Here is an 11349-nt window from a genome sequence, read left to right on the forward strand (position 1 = left end):
CAAATGCTGTCCCGGGTTATGCAGCCCAGGACCAGGATTTGAGGTTCCTATTTGGGCACTGTCCCATCCAGCCAGGGAGCGGGGGTCACCCTAAGTGCAGGGCTGGGGGGAGGGAGCAGCTGTTGGGCTGGGGAAGGGGTGGAGAGCTGCGGCGGTGCCATTTCTCCAGCCAGCCCGGTGCCCGCATCCTGCGCTGGGGCTGGAGGGGAGGTGGGGAGGGCTCCAAGACTGCTCCGAGTGGGGTGGTCGGGAGCATCAGGGCTGGGTAAACCTCAAGCTGGGCCAGGGTTACGGTCCCGGGTCTCGGATCCATGGTCAGATTTCTACTGTCTCCTTTCCCACAGGCGCCGTGCACGAGTGTACAGAGAGCGAGAGCCCAGGCCCCCGGCTGGGTGAGATCCCTCCTGGGGAGACGTGGCTGCTGCGCTGCAGCCCGTGGCAGCTACGCGCCTTCCCTTCGCAGCAGGAGCTGGAGGAGCAGGGCCCAGGAGGTCTGCAGCCAGGGGCTGAGGGTGCAGAAGTCCCTCGTGTCATCCAGACCAGAGCTGGTCCAGCACAGAGAGATTTGGGGGCAGGACACAATGCAGGCCATGCAGCCCCCTTGTGAGGCCAAGCTGCTCTCCACAACCCCACAGCTGGCACTGCAGGATGAGCTCCCCACCCCAGAGCCCTGGCGCGCCAGCTCTTCCACGGCCTTCACTACCGGGAAGCCGAAGGCCCAAGGAAGATTTGCAGCCGCCTGTGGGAGCTCTGCCGGCGCTGGCTGGAGCCCCAGAGCTGCAGCAAGGAGCAGATCCTGGAGCTGGTGGTGCTGGAACAGTTGCTGGCCATCCTGCCCCAGGACATGCAGAGCTGGGTGCGCAGGTCCCGCGTGGCGACCTGCACTCAGGCTGTGGCCCTGGCCGAGGGGTTTCAGCTGGTACAGGTGGAGGACGAGAAGCTCCAGGTGAGAGCGTTTGGTTGGTGCCATTTGTATTTCCACGTGTCTGGGGAATGTTGCTTCCCAGCTCCCCAGTGACACATTTATCTCGTCCCCAGGTCACAGTGCATGTGAAGGTCGAGGAGGTGTCCTCAGACAAGATGCAGCCCACTGGTGCTCTGCTGGAGCCTGGTGATTCCTGGGTGCAGCAGCCAAAGGCTCGTTGTGAGGACAGGCCTCTGGTGGAGGCAGGAGAGAGAGAAACCCCAGGGCCCGAGGACAAGCTGCCTCATGTCGCCAAAGAGGAGCCTCCACTTAACCTGGAGCCAGGTCCTTACCAACCTTTTTGATGTGCAAGATTAACGTGGGCTCAACACCTAAAGAGCAACAGTTACCTCCCTCCACCCCCCGCTATTATTAGTGTTGGCTACTGGGTTTATGCCAGTTGATTTTGGGGGACAACTAAATAGAAAACAGGGACGGGAGTGAGGATGCAGGCTCCAAACAAGTGCTGCAAGCGGGGACAGCGAGCGGAGCAGAGCGGACAGTAGCTGGTGGCTCTTGAATGACTCCAAGGAGCCAGGGGCAGGTGAGATGCGGGATGAAGTCCTGGCTTGCAGTTAGGAGCCTGAGCGACTGTCCTGCTGTTGGGGTGAGAGACTCCAATGCCTGCCCCTGCCTGGGACAGGGCTGCAAAGTTGGTAACTGTGTGGCTGGGGTGGGACAGGGCTCTGGTCTCTATGGGTGGTCCAAGGCCCAAGAACTTTCTCACTGCCTGCATCGCTCCTCACAGAAAGATGCTTTACATTACTGGCTCTTGCCGTGCTGCCACAGTCACAATCAGTGATCTAATTGCTGTTCTAAGATCAGTGTTGTAATAATATCAATCAATAAGAGGCTGGTGCAGGTGATGAGGAAATGAGTCCCCAGTGGCCTCTGGCTGGTCCAGGTGCAGTTAACCCAGGCCTCTGTCCTGCTGCAGATCCCTGGGAGCTGTCGGCATGTGGAGGGTCCCCAGGCGGGTGCGCCAGACCAGGCCCTTCCCCAGGCGAGGTGAGGAGGAGTGGTGGGTCTCCCCTTTCCAGTGGCAGGAAGCCTTGTCCCCCAGTGTAGAAATCTCTCTGCCAGAACCGTTTGATGGGTCCGTGCTCCAGCAGGTTGGCGGCTCTTGTTCTCCCGGTGCCCCTGGAAGCATTTCACGCGTCCTGGAGTAGGCTGGCCCTGCATTTCCCCCCCAACCCCGACCAGACATGTGGACGTGACACAGCACCAGCATCCCTCCAGATCCTTTCCCAGGGAGCGATACGATGTCACGGTGCTGTGATCACCACCAGCGCTGGGACAGTTCTAGGGGCTCATCTCCAGCCTCTTGCCATAGGATGATGAGTCTCCCATGTTCCCTCTCTTCCACACACTGAAGCCTCCAGCTGCTTTCATCCCAGGCCAGTCCAGGACACTAGTAGGGCTTTCGCCATGCCACCACCTCAGGGCTAACCTGTGCACTCTTCCCACCCGCAGGTGCTGGGACCCTGAGCAGAGCAGATCAGCAGCCTCCCAAGGAAGGGCCTGTCAACCTGGAGCTGCAGAGACCCTCTGCAGGGAAACGGGGACAGAGCAGCTCCCTGACACCTGGGCCAGGCCAGCTGCAGAAGGGGCAGGGCAGGCCTGCAAAGCAGGGGGAGAGCATGGAGGTGAGCAGGGCACCAGCTCCAGATGGGGGTGGGAATGCAGCTTGGGCAGAGCCCAGGAGGAGCCGGGGGTGCTGTCAAGAGTTTGGGTAGCAGAGAGACCTGAAGAGTGAGGAGTCTCTAGTGATGGAGATTGCAAACACCCCAGGTGGCATTAATAGCAGCGTGCTCCCGGGGGCAGAGCCAGGGGTGCTGGCATGGGAAGGTCTGGTCAGAGTCCAGCCAGCCAGCACCAGGAAGCCTGGGGTAATGGTCTCTACAGCTGAGCCCAGCAAGTCCTCTTCCGCCTGGCTAGGACTGGGGAGCACAGAGGGTCTCTGCCACTGATGCCAGCAGGGTCTCCCCAGCCCATCAGTTTGGTATGAGTGAGCAGCACACCTGGCTGCTGATTATCTGTGTTAGTGTGAGGTGAGGCAGAAGCCAGGATAGATTTGCAGCTTACAAACTAACTGAATCAGAGGCACAGCAAAGGTTTTTTCAATTCCATGCTCATTTCATAAATTGAAATTAAAGGATATGCACAGACCAGACTATTAAATAGAGAGAGTCTTTTGAATACCAAGTCTAGGGGGGCAGCGTCGTGGGAAGGTGGACAGTGCTGGGAGAGGGGAATGTAAGTAAAGACCCCCCCCGCACAAAGGGGACACAGCAGCTAATCTAGTTAATTGGATAAGAATCCCTGTTTGCATTTATCCTAATTAGATAAGGTCCCAATTATCGTAATTGGATAAGGTCCCTGTTTGGGCCGTGCCTAACACAGCCCAGCCACCAGATGATTTCTGGTTGTACAACTCCATGTTCAGGTTTGTTTTGAAGTGTTTGGTCCAAGAACAGCTGCTCTGAGGTCAGCACTGGGAAGTCCAGTGAGGTGAAAGTGTCTTGCCACAAGCCTTTGTCTCTTCCTGGACCAGATGTCACCAGCAGGACCAGGGGCCTGTGGGGCACCAGCATGGGGCGGGGGTTGGCTATGGGTTGGGAGCAATTTTTTCTCTTATGAGAGAATTTGCAGTTTTTAAACAGACAAAACCAGGATCCTTGCATATCATGTGCCAGCTGAATAGCATACCCCCGCTCCTGTCATGGCTAAGCTTGCAAAGCACTGTAGTGCAGAGTGAGTGCAGACAGGGCCGTGGGGGCAGCTGGGGCAGGAGATACTGATGCTGTAACACTTGTGACTGCAGCTCCGGGAGGTGTTTGAGGACGTGGCAGTGTATTTCACATGGGAGGAGTGGGAGCTGCTGGAAGAGGAAGACAAGGAGCTTTACCGGGACCAGATGCTGAAGAACTACCAAGCCCTTGTTTTCCTAGGTAAAGCTCTGGTTCTTGCTTTGCCTTGGAGCCATGTGAGCTCTGAAGTGTTGTCTTCTCTCTGGTTTTAACAGTCTCATCCTCATGAACTTTTGGCCGGTGGCTTAAATCCCTTTGCTCCCCACTGCTCTGTCCATGATCAGACCTCTCACATTTCACACTTGTATATATTCCTCCTTCATTTGATCCAGCCACCTTCCTTGGAGTCTTCCCCCTTGATAACATGATTTCCCTTTGCCTTCTCACCATGCTCATATCATTTGCCATTCATTGGGCCTAAAAATGCACTAACAGCTGTTCCTTGGGCAGTTATTCTGATTTCCTCCCTCTCTTGCCTAATGTGTCTTGTCCAAACTCATTTCCACTCATTTGCCTGGAATTACACTGGTGTTTCCTTTCTTGTGACCATATGTCCACTGCCTGGATGAAAAAGACCATCCTCTTCTCCATGCTATGCCTTCCCTTTCATCCTAAATGTCCATCCTCCCTTGTCCTTCAAGTCCTTAGTATAATCCTTGAGTTCATTGGCTCCATTCCCCAAATTTCAGTTGCTTATTCTGCATCCAGTACCAGTGGATAAACTCTCTTTCAACACTGGCCAAACAGGATATCAAGGTCCCACACCTGACTTACTCTGCCGCATCTAGTCAGGACAGGTGCAGCTCTGGGTGTGTGACGATGAGGACTGTGGGGAAATCTCGAGGTCGGAGGACCTGCTGCCAGGTGAATTGTGGCTGTTTCCTCCACCCAACTCCCCTCTCACAGATGCTGCATGCCCAGGGTGAAAGGGAGCCTGGAAACTTCAGACCTGCTCTGTGCTGACATTTCAGGGTGCTGACCTCAAATCGCTTATGTTGTCATGTGTGCAGACAGGTGTTGTTCCACTCCTTAAAATTCAAACTGTGGAAACTGTTACCAACAGGATTCTTTTTGTCAAAGACCCCCAAGGGTTGACATGGCCCCTTGCTGATTTAACATTAAGTAAACTTTAATAGTAATTATTACAAGTGTCCTTCCTGTACTACGACCCAAAAAGTGGCTCCCTTAGACATTACAGCAGCAACCTTTGGTGGTGCTGGCCTCGTGTCCTCCGCTGAGTGTGGGAGATGTTTGTTTCTGGCTTTCCCGCTGTTCAAGTAAAAATTGCACGACTGCCCCCCAACTCCCCAGGCTAACAGCATGCACACAAAACCCCATTCCTTTGTCCATTACTTGAATAACTTTCTCGTGCCAAATTGCCTAATCTCCCCTTCCTTACCAACCAAACAGGTTTTCACCAGCAATAATTATGGGTAAGTTTTTTAATCTCTTCCAGTACTCACATGATGGTTTTCTTTGATATTTAAGATGGCTTTTTAGATCAGAGAAACATCCCGTGATCAGAGCTTTTGGGGTCCAGACATGTTCTCGGGAATTCTGTCCCTTCTATATAATGGGCAACGCTTTCCTTGTTGTTTCAAATGGATTGCTTGTGCCATTGGAGCACTACCAGTGCCCCTCTGCCCTGCAAGATGCTGGAGAAATGCTAAGGGTCAAAAGAAAACCAACAAAAGGATGAGAATAAAAACACAGTCAGTCCGCCCTTTTCGATCTTTGGCATGACTGATATTTTTAAGGCCCTGGAGGCCATACTCCAGGGATGTACCATTTTCTGTAGCCACTTTGCAGATATTCCAGAACTCATCCAGACGTTCTGCTTACATTTCATTGTCTAGCATAGTTAACACCACAACCACTTACAGCAGTAACGGTACACAAACACTGCCGAGCAAGCAAGACAATTACTATGCATAACACAATGAAGCTCGAATCTTCTTTGTACCAAGTGAACTTCTTGATGATTCACTGCTGGTCCACATCCTGGAAAATGCAGACAAAAAAGGGAAGGGCTTAACCCCTAACGTTCATGTCATGGGGTCACTTTTGACACTGTGGCTGGCCCTGGCCCTGCTGGAGCTCCTTCACAGATTCCCCTCTTTGCAGCTTGAGGCTGCTTTTTTAGCAATCTTTTCTGCTTCAAGTGACGGCTGCTGCAAGGTCTACCCTGCCACACAACTTCCCTTCTTGGCTTTCACCAGGGGTTTTTCTGTTTGGGTAGGCTCCCCCTGTCCTTTTCCCAGCAAAGAGTAACCCACAAAGCAGTGGGAACCAAGGTTTTCAGGCGCTCTGAACTTGCCTTTCTCGGGTGTCAACATGTGGCATTTTGTAGAGACTGCCCTGCCACAAGTAGCCCCACCACACTAACCGGTCCCAGGAGGGTGTCGTTTTCAGGACTTAACCAGGACTAATCTTTAGGCTCTTCTGCCCTGGTTATCTTCATCCCTCATGGGCACAGCCTCTCACTTCTGGGTTTTTTGCGCCCCCCAGCCATTCTTGTTGGACAAGAGAGAGTCTGGGGCTGTCCCTGGTGTCTCCTGGTAGGAGTGACCTGGAGCACAGGATGTGTGTAATCCTGGTCTCAGGCTGCATGAAGTGGGTCAGTGGAGTGGGTGGGATTCAGAAGATTTCATGTTGTGACGGGAAGGGAATACCCCACTGTTTGTACCAGACTCTTCCCTGTGCCGTTTCCTCTCTGGAGCCCTGAGTGTCACAAAGCCTGAGGCTCAGCCCAGAGTCCGTGTGCGGGTTCGTGCCAAGGCCTTTGTCCCAGTGCAGATTCCTGTGATGTGGAGGCTGCCTGGGGTTCATTAGCAGAGGGAAGCTCCGTGAGATCATTCCCTGCATTAGACATTGCCCCAGAAACAGGCAGGAAGCAGATCACTGCTCCTTCCAGAAGGGAGACCACAGCTCTCAATCCTCCACTTCCAAAACATTTCTTGGAGGGATAATGCATGAAACATGATGGCTTTTGCTACCAAGCAGTGTAAGGCAGTGCTCACCACACACTCCTGGCTGGTGACAAGTCCCAGAAATGCACCCCGAGGCTGTTCACCTTTGTACCCAGATGCTGCCTTCTTGACTGCCAGAGATCAAGGGCAAGCATTGCAGATGGGTCTTGCCAAAGCACTGGGGCTTCTGGAGTGTGTCAGCCCAGTCAGGTGGAGGGCTCAGTGTCATCTCCCCCTGGACCCACTGGTGCTGTGGGGTACAGCAGCCCTTTGAGAGCCTCAGTTTTATTCATAGCAGATCCTCCTGGTCTCATCCTCAGCCTGTTAAAACACGATCCTATTCAGGTACTGTCCTTAGCATACATGTCCCACACGTTTCTTGGAGCAGGGCACGAGGTGATGGGGCTGGGAGCTGGCCCAGAAACTTTGAGAGTCTGGCAGCAGGGCAGGAAGTAATTTGGTGTTTCTTCCTCCCATGCAGGACATGCCTGGTTGCTGAGCAGAAGTGAGGAGCAGGCTCCTGAGGAAGGGCCTGGAAAGCTGGAGCCAGCCTGGGCTTCCCTGGGGAGTATGGGTGAGGTGGATTCCCTGAGCCCAGCGAAGGACCAATGGCACAAGGATCAGGGGATGCCCCAGAAGCAGGAGACTGTAGCAATGAATGCGGTCCCATCTCTAGTTGGGCATTGGAGTGAAGAAGGGAAAGAAGCCAGAAAAAGCCCAAGGTGCAAGGAAGAATATGTCATGCTGAGGCACCTGAAGAGGCAGAAAGCAAAGGTCCACTGCAGAGAGAGACTAGATGCAAACCAAGTCAGTATGGGGGGCCTCAAAGGGAAGCAAGAACTCACTACTAAGCCCAGGGGGAGAGCCCACCCCTGCCCTCAGTGCAGGGAAAGTTTTAGCTGCCCCTCACTCCTGACTCTGCACAAGATAAGGCACTCTGGGGAGAAGCCCCATGTATGTGCCAAGTGTGGGAAGAGTTTCACCTGCCTCTCGACCCTGGCTGCTCACCGCCAGATCCATTCTGGACAGCTCCCCCACCGCTTCACCAAAAGGGGGAAGAGCTTTGTGCGCAGCTTGGAGCTGTTCAAAACCCAGGATGTGCACAGGAAGAAGTGTCAGTACCGCTGTGTCACATGTGGTAAGACCTTCACCCATTTCTTCTCCCTGGTTCAGCACCGTCGGATGCACTTGGGAAGGAAGGCACACCGCTGCACCAAGTGCAGGAAGAACTTCATCAGCTGGCAAGGCCTGTTGTACCACCAGTGTGTGCAGAGGGGGCAGCAGCCACACTGCTGCACGAAGCGTGGGAAGAGCTTCAGGCAGCTCTCCAGCCTGACCAAGCAGAGGTGCATGCACACAAGGGAGAAGCCATATCAGTGCTCTGAGTGTGGGAAGAGCTTCACCTACCACTCCCACCTGGCCAAGCACCAACATGTCTACACAGGGGAGACGCCATATCAGTGCTCTGAGTGTGGGAAGAGTTTCAGCATCCCCTTCTGCCTGGCCCGGCACCAGCGCATCCACACAGGAGAGAAGCCACATCAGTGCTCTGTGTGTGGGAAGAGCTTCACCCAGTCCTCCACCCTGGCCCGGCACCAGCGCATCCACACCGGGGGAAGCCATATCTGTGCTCTGACTGTGGGAAGAGCTTCACTCGGTCCTCCTACCTGGCCCATCACCAGCGCATCCACAAAGGGAGAAGCCACATCGTTGCTTTTAGTGTAGGAAGAGCTTCACCTACTCCTCCAGCCTGTTTTGAACACCAGTGAGTCTACACAGGGGAGAAGCTACATGGGTGCTCTGAGTATTGGAAAGGCTTCACCCATCTCTCCCACCCATCCACACTCAGAAGCATCCCTAATTCTGCCAGCAGTGCAGGAAGGGCTTGGAGATGTCTGCCTGCTCAGCACCCACCAGTGGCCGCATTCAGACAAGCACCCTCATGCTGGTGGACTGCAGAAAGAGTTCCCCCAGGCTTTGTCCCTTGTAGGGTACAGTGGGAGTCCAGAGCCCAGAGGCTGGCCCCCAAGGTACGATTGTCAGCGGGGGGGTGTTAAGAGGAAACACCTCAGACAGAGGTCAGCCCCGATGTGGGGTGAGGAGGAGATGATCTTTGCATCAACCTTGGAGCCTGTGCATTCCCCATCATTCTCTAAAAGTACTCCCAGGGGAAGAAGTGCCTTCATGCTAGGGTGCCCTCCCCCAGACAGCTGACTTCAAGTGACACCCGGGGACTTTTCTTGGCTGCCTCCCAGCTTTCTCCTTCCTCCCAGTCCAGGGGTTCTGGTATATGAGCCCCTGAGTTGCAGGGAGGAGTGCATTTATGGCTGGGGAAGCATTCCCTACCCTCCTCCCTGACCTCACCTTTCCTCACCACCACATCTCCCCTCTCCCAGACCTGCCCATGCCCAGTGGGCTCTGCAAGGAGTTGCTTCTGCCACTCCTGGAGCCTTTTTGGCCTGTTTTGCTTTTCAGCCTCTGCAGAGCTGTGCACCACAGGGTGTGTGCTGCTCCCCTGCCCTCCTCCCCTTCATTGTATTCTCTCTCATGCATTCCCTGCTACTAAAGCCCCAGAACTGAGCATACCACCCCTGTGGTTGATCTCTGTGTCCTCTCTGGAGCTGTGCAATGGGAACAGACCCAGGCACGCAATCCTTTCCAGGGCAGATCTCTCTGTGACTTCCCAGCCCCTTCCCTTTCTAAATGATTCACCACAATCCAGAGATTGTTGCTAACCCTTGGGAGCAAGAGGTGGTCTGATCTACCCACCCTGCTGCTTCCTGACTGGCTGCTCCCACCCCTTTTGCCCTCTTCCCACAGCAGGACGCAGAGCTGGGTGAGCCAGCACCACAGCGTGAGCAAGTCTGGGCGAGCAACTGGCCAGTGGCTCAACAGGTGCCCCAAGCCAGCACTGTCTGACCTGTTCTTGCCCTCACCCACCACAACCACCCATCTGCACCATGGAGGTGACGGGAGGAGTGGGGGGTAGTCTGTGCATGGTGCCAGCTCCAGTGGGGTGTCTCCCCACCCTTGGGAGAGCAGGTTTTCCACAACAGTGACAGCACCCCTGCCAGCATGCCTGCAACATGTAATGCTGGGGCAGGTATTAGAGTCAGGACCGGTGGTGTGTGCTGGGCCTGGGGTGGGGCATTGGGCACAGCTGTCCAGCCAAGCATGGGGGAATCGGGCTGAGTTTGTCCCCTGTGGGGGTTGGTGGGTTGCACCACCTGCCCCTGCAGAGTCAGGCGCAGGGCTGGAGCTGGGGTCATTACTGCCATGCCCTGCAGGGCAAGGGGCACCGGATGCAGGGGGGTGGGGGAGGGACTGCACTGACCTGATGCAGATGCTGGTGTCTGTCCCAGACCCAGGGGCTGTGGTAGCTGGCAGGGGGTGTTACACCCTCACGCCCGCTGCAGGGAGCACTGCAGAGGTGAGTGCACATCCAGAGCCAGGTCGAGGAGGTTATATTGCACTTGATGTGTAGGGGCGGGGCGGGGGGGTGGTAATGCCCTCAAGCTTCTGCAGTGAGTGCTGCAAGGGTGAGATCTGTGTTCACCTGGGGCAGGTGTGAAGGGAGCCGGGGTAGGTAGGGGTGATACCTCATTGCCCTGCAGGGGGCATCATCATTGGGGGGGGGGGCACAACTCCACCTGTGGTATGTATGAGGCACACCTACTGGGGAGACTGGGGGGTCCACACTTACCTGGGGCAGGTGTGATAGGGGCTGTAATGGGACAGAGGGTGCTATACCGCCATTTTCCAGCATTTTCCAGGGTGCTATGGGGGTGTCTGCTCACCTGGGGCAGGTATGGGGTGGGCTGTCATGGGGTAGGGGGATGGGTGGACCTCCATTTCTTCCTCTCTCTCCTTCTACTTAAACTCCCCATCCTGTGCCCAAAAAAGCCCAAGCCCAACCGGTGACCACCCTCCCTGCAGCCCTGGGGGATCTCCAGGCTGGCTTGGCTCCATCCCAGGGATGCCTCCTGAGCACCAGGATGTGTCTGAGCCCCCTGGTCAGACCAGTACAAACTGGGGAGCTTTGCCTGCCTTTATAGTGTGATCCCGGCCTCTGCCTGGGATCCCTGGAGTGTAGATTAACAACCTGTCACAGCATCCAGAGGATGAGCACCATGGCCCCCTGCTTTTCCTGGGGCAGGATCAGGTGCGATGTCTGCTACTGTGTCAGGCTTGTGGCAGTTTGGCTTAGAAGTTCAATGATGGGTTTGTCTGGGCTGGTTTGGACAGGGCTAATGCTGACTCAGGCAGCGACTGGAGTGGAGGTGACCTCTGCAGGCCTCCGCAGCCCCTCTGTTCTAGGATTTCCATGATGAGAACGTCACCTAGAGCTGTGGCTCCCAACCATTTTAGACTGCGGACTGGCAAACTGCGGACCGAAAGCAGAACCTTTCATAGAAGTAATTGCATAGACATTAGGGCTGGAAGGGACCTCGTAAGACCACTGGGTTCAGCCCCCTGCCCCGGGGCAAGAAGTCAGCTAGGGTCAAAGGATCCCAGCAAGAGAAATGTTTCTTGAAAGTGTCCAGAGTAGGTGATTGCACCACGTCTGGGGGAGCCTATTCCAGGCCTTGGGGGCTCGGACAGTGAA

The 11349-nt window shown here is 55.2% G+C and overlaps 1 protein-coding gene across 1 annotated transcript; it reads left to right on the forward strand.

The window, feature by feature from the left end:
* The first annotated feature begins 218 nt into the window (after positions 1–218).
* On the forward strand, positions 219–9662 carry LOC132249434 (zinc finger protein 154-like). Its single transcript, XM_059724542.1, has 6 exons — positions 219–946; positions 1039–1249; positions 2438–2610; positions 3789–3915; positions 7225–8381; positions 9564–9662. Exons 1-6 carry the CDS (start codon positions 845–847, stop codon positions 9660–9662), a joined length of 1869 nt encoding a protein of 622 aa, XP_059580525.1. The 5' UTR covers positions 219–844.
* The last annotated feature ends 1687 nt before the right edge of the window (positions 9663–11349 follow it).

The sequence above is a fragment of the Alligator mississippiensis genome, chromosome 1, assembly GCF_030867095.1.
Source record: "Alligator mississippiensis isolate rAllMis1 chromosome 1, rAllMis1, whole genome shotgun sequence".
Taxonomy (NCBI): domain Eukaryota; kingdom Metazoa; phylum Chordata; order Crocodylia; family Alligatoridae; genus Alligator; species Alligator mississippiensis.

Excerpts from the sequence above, each read along its gene's own strand:
- LOC132249434 (XM_059724542.1), top strand. The coding sequence starts at position 845 with ATGCAGAGCTGGGTGCGCAGGTCCCGCGTGGCGACCTGCACTCAGGCT. Across the intron at positions 947-1,038 it reads TGGAGGACGAGAAGCTCCAG|GTCACAGTGCATGTGAAGGT; the intron begins GTGAGAGCGTTT and ends TCTCGTCCCCAG. Across the intron at positions 1,250-2,437 it reads TCCACTTAACCTGGAGCCAG|GTGCTGGGACCCTGAGCAGA; the intron begins GTCCTTACCAAC and ends TCCCACCCGCAG.